We start from the raw sequence: 5,260 nt of genomic DNA on the forward strand, positions 1-5,260 counted from the left end.
CAAAAATGTTCATTTTCGTCATTCATCATTTAGATCTGTTGTCACTGAATTTCACTCCAGTTCTTGTGTAGTTTGGCATATTTCAGCTTTTCTCTCTGTTTCCCTTCCTTAAGAGCGGCTTCTTGACAGACGTCATTCAATTGAGACCATTTCTGATTAAACTTCAGTGACTAAAGGGCCAGACAAATCTCTCAGGTCTTGCAAAATAGTGCAAAAATACTATGCATCAAACTGGGTTATCTTTTTGGTAGACTCGAATAAAACAAGGGGGAACAAATAGAACAGTTGACTGTTGACTGCTAGTAACGAAGCAGATAAAGATAAGATTAAAAACTGGTTCCTTGTTAAGCTGTGTTATGTTTAGACACAAAACACATTTCCTGAGTAAGGAGCTTAACAAACAAAACGACATTCTTCTGAAAACCGTCAAGTACAAGCACTGAAAATGAGTGAAAAAGCAGCCAATGTCCAAAGAAAAACGTGAAAAGACTGGACAAATTTTGCACAAGACTAAAACTCCGCCTCATAAATAAATAAATAAAGGGTTGGTTCAAAACTTTTGCACAGCACTGCATTTCTTCGTAAGTCGGAGCGACGGGAAACTATCTTTTGATCACTGTATCCATACATGCATGGGCATGTTTGTCCCCGAATTAAACTCTAGTAGCAGTTCCACGTGTTTCTTTAATTCGATAGCTGCAAAAACAGGAATCTCGAGTGGCAGCTTGCCCACTCAGCACTTCCCACTTCAACCACACTCTGCCATCTATCATTCCGCGCGAACTGTGTTGGAGTTAAAATGTCGAGAAGTGTATTCGTCGCTGCGCATTAATGACCGCTTAACGCGCGTGGGTTGGATCACAGAGGCAGTGGACAGTGTGACGGAATGAGAGAAGCAGAGTTTTTTTCATACATCTGGATCACGGCTGAGAGTGAAACTTACAATTAAGCGAACTAACTCTCCGTAGCTCCACAGTGCAACAACGGGATCGCGATCCGCAACAACAACACGGCTGTGAGGATCCTGTTGGGCGGTGAGTAGCAGTGAAGTTACCATGTCGTGCTTCTAGAGAAAGGTGCGGAGCCGGATATGCGGAGCTTTAGTAAGATCACATCTAAGATTCTTATTCAGGTTAAGGAGATTTAAATGATCAACCAACAGCAATGGGAAGAAACCGATGGAAGTTCTGTTTAGATACACTTTATTAAACCCTCCTTACATCTAACTTTGCACTTCTTTCCCGATAGATTTCCCAGTGAAATACGGTCTACCCCGTTTATATAGTTACCACGCTTATCACCTTTAACCTTAAGGTGATACATAAATCGATAATAAAAATATAGTTTTATAATATAATGTTTATTGTTTCCAAACACTAGCCTTTAAGTAGTTAACTAGTTGAATTTTACTTTCTGAAGGGATATTGCTGTGCATAGTGACCATTTAAGCCCCCCCCCAGTGTTTTTAGACTATGATTTTTAAGTTAAATGAAGGACTGAAATGCTTCTGACATGATTCCAGTAGAAAAAAATGTGACTCCTCCACAGACTAACTGTACTACCACAACTGTTATTTTCATTGCTGATTAATCTCAGATTATTTTCTATCTTATAATGCATCTTTGGTGGTTCTACAATGTCTCTGTCACCCACCTGCACAAGTTTGTGCAAGTGGAGCTGCCATGCAAGGTGCTGGCCTGGCAACAGAACAGAGTTGGGGTTCTGTTTCTTGCCTCAGAAGGACAAAATTAGACTGGAGATTGAACCACCAAACCTACAATTAGTGGACAAACTGCTGTACCACCTAAGCACCATCCCCACCAGTAGCTTATTCTAAAAACAAAATTTTATAGAGGGCAAATTCTTTACATTTAAACTGAAGACGGTGACATATTTATATGTGCTGCTGTGATATTTTTAAATCTTAAAAATGTGTTTCCTACCATGATTTTGTCAATCTACTTCCAGTATCGGTATGATGGAAAGTTAGCTAAAGATACGGAAAAGTTTGGAAACGTTAGTTGTGATCCCAGAGATATATGTACTCTTTAACATTGAACTTTGTTGATTTTGATTTTATTGTGGTTTTCTACTTCTAATCACTACTCAGTGATGTTTTGCAGTGAATCTTGTACCTAAACAAGATTTACTACATCAGAAGCTTTGATGATTTGAGTTAAACGTTTAAAAAAACATAATTTGTTACCATAGAAATTTTTGGAATCCATCATAGATAAAAGAAACTGTATATATAAGATAAACCCATACAGAGCCAATAAAAAAGTCTTCCTGTTTAAAACAACGGTGCCATAAATTACCTCACTCTGTCATTTCAGTTGCTAAAACAGCTTGGTCCCTTGAGGGATAAATATGCAGCTACCAACCGAAAAAAAAGGTGAACTTTACAGTTACACGATTTAAAAATCGTCATATCTCAGTGTTTCTTTTTTTCCTCGCAGGTTTTGTCATCTGATAGCTTTAACAGCTGATCGCACAGGTCATTCATAGTTATGGAGAGGGTCACCAGCAGCTCAGGAGGACACAACCGGTCTGTGCTGATCTCGATCTTCAACTCGAGCTGTCAGTTTGATGAAGAGTTCAAATACATTCTGCTGCCAGTGTCCTACAGTCTGGTGTTTGTGTTCGGCTTTGTGCTTAATGCTGCAGCTTTATGGTTGTTTGTGAAGATGCGTCCTTGGAACGCCAGTACAGTGTTCATGTTCCACCTCGCCCTGTCAGACTTCCTCTATGTACTCTCCCTGCCCACCCTCATATACTACTATGCCAACCGGAGTCACTGGCCATTCGGTGTGGTTGCCTGCAAACTTGCACGCTTCCTCTTCTATGCCAACCTTTACTGCAGCATTCTCTTCCTCACCTGCATCAGCGTGCATCGCTATCTCGGCATCTGCCACCCTATTAAGATGATGAGCCTGGTGAAGCGTCGCCATGCACACCTGGTCTGCGGCATAGTGTGGAGTGTGGTGACCGTGTGCTTGGTGCCCAATATCATGTTTGTCACCACCTCCAGGAGGGGCAATGACACCCTGTGCCATGACACAACAAGCCAGGAGGCCTTCGAGGAGTATGTGGACTACAGCTCTGTTGTGATGGTGCTGCTGTTTGGCATCCCGTTCGTCGTCATTATGGTGTGTTACTGCCTGATGGCTCGGGCCCTGTGCCAGCCCAGACAGGGAATATCTTCAAGCCAGCAGAGCGCTGCTTCACGTCAGAAATCCATCAAGCTCATCATCGTGGTGCTTGTGGTGTTTGCTGTCAGCTTCGTCCCATTTCACATCACACGGACCCTCTACTATACGGCCCGTGTGCTGGATCTTAACTGTAAATTCCTCAACATAGTAAACTTTACTTACAAGATCACCAGGCCGCTGGCCAGCATCAACAGTTGCATTGATCCCATATTGTATTTCCTGGCTGGGGATCACTACCGCTCCAAAATGATGAATGTTCTGATGAGAAAAAGACAGACAGTGAGCAGCCAAATATCTGAGCAGGCACCAGCACGGCGGAATAATAACGACAGTATTGGCCTGGCTTATAAAAACTCAGCTCTTAAAGCCAGTGAGGATGTTGAGACGTAGTGCCAATTGCGAGCTACTGGTAAATATTTCTGCACCTGGCTGAACTGTCATTTCCGATCTGAGGCTTGAAGAGAAAAGAACCAGTGTACTGTGACTCTAACTCAGCTGGATAAGCTTTGTGTCTTTCAAGATTTCTGCAGAACAAAACAAAGAAATGTTTGGGGTTCCTCTCATTTTCTTCAGAATGCTATTTGTTATATAAAAATCATGTATTTTTTAATGAGTCTGTATATAACCCAGAGGCGTTATTATTCATTGCTAAACATGTAAATAAACAGTGGTTACACTCCTGTATACAGTTATTTATGAGAAAATTGTGCCTAGGCAGAAGAAAGGGAGACACTTGAGTTAAAGCCTTTAATACAGGTGCCTTAAAGTAAAACGATGAGACGATTGAGTCAGTCTGTCATCTTTGGTGTAGATAATAAGGTTTGATTGAACACTCGCTGATGAAAATATAACAGAAACGTCTGACTGTTGTCTTAAAACATAAGACAGTTGTGATGTAATCCTTCCTGTTTTATCAACAGTATTTGTGTGTTACCCAGAAACTGCAGCTGCAAATATAGCGCAGCCCCAGATCCCAGCTGCTTTTGTCCTTCAACTTTCACAGCTGTCTTTTTCTTTACCATGGAGGAAAGCGGAGAGACGACTCCAGGCTGTTTCTGCATTCAAAACCACCCACACCTCTGCAGCGGGAGAAGGGATTTTCCTTTTTCCCCTTTTACCTTCGGGATTGACAAATGGAATTCAAGGATAAGTTGGCTGCTTTAACTCTGAAAGGTTTGCAAGAGCTGAAATCAGCATAGGAAAGTTTTACTTAATCACACAGAGCCCTCCACCCTTGTTTTTTTTTTTAAATTGCTGATGTATGAAGGTATGCAAGTGGAGAAGTGTTTAGAGTGCACCATCCCAAATGATGCTCTCACAATCTAAAATACGAGGACTACTTCTAAGTCTTGTGGCTACACAATGACATGTTACCACAAAAGACAGAAGTGTCATATCAGTTGTCACAGCCTGATTATGTGGTGAACAACTGGTCAGGGAAAGATTTTACATCTAATCAACATCACCTCGTGTTTAGCGAAATTGAAAGTAACACCTACGAGACCTAAATAAGGTGTCAACGCAGGCAGCGTTTGGGAAGTGAAAGCAGAATATGTGACTCAAATGTTAACAAAACCTGTTTTTCACTGTAATCTACCATCACGTGTCCAGATATGAGGGATAAACAAAAACATATAGCTGGTGAAGCAGTTTTGTGCAAACCAGATGCCTATATCAGATTCCTGTATTTAAGAGTAAACCCTTATCAGCCTATTTGGGAAGTCTTTATACTGAATTTCCCTAAAGTTGCACTGCACCCCCCCCCAAACAAACAAAAAAACCTACATGTGTGCCTACAAACTGTCTTGGTGAGAAAGATACCCTGTCATATTAGCTGGATGTGAAAGATGTAACATTTAATATCATGTTTTTGGAGGTTATAACAAAGAGTATTCAGGGGATTTTTAAACGCATGGGATTTCCATATTTATCCACACCAAAAGTTATAACTGACCCACAGGTAGCTTTTAATTACTATAACCTGTACACATTCTACATCACAAAGATCTCCATCTTCTTTATCATACTGATCCAGCACTCGGCGTGTA

At 41.1% G+C, this 5,260-nt stretch overlaps 1 protein-coding gene across 1 annotated transcript; it reads left to right on the forward strand.

The window, feature by feature from the left end:
* Positions 1-575: 575 nt before the first annotated feature.
* On the forward strand, positions 576-3,891 carry LOC146717884 (P2Y purinoceptor 4). The gene is made up of 2 exons (XM_085432533.1): positions 576-1,034; positions 2,460-3,891. Exon 2 carries the CDS (start codon positions 2,511-2,513, stop codon positions 3,600-3,602), a length of 1,092 nt encoding a protein of 363 aa, XP_085288659.1. The 5' UTR covers positions 576-1,034; positions 2,460-2,510; the 3' UTR covers positions 3,603-3,891.
* Positions 3,892-5,260: the final 1,369 nt, after the last annotated feature.

Source organism: Copadichromis virginalis, linkage group LG2, assembly GCF_057382275.1.
Source record: "Copadichromis virginalis isolate Kocher_CV1m ecotype Utaka linkage group LG2, C_Virginalis_male_GT1.1, whole genome shotgun sequence".
Lineage (NCBI taxonomy): Eukaryota > Metazoa > Chordata > Actinopteri > Cichliformes > Cichlidae > Copadichromis > Copadichromis virginalis.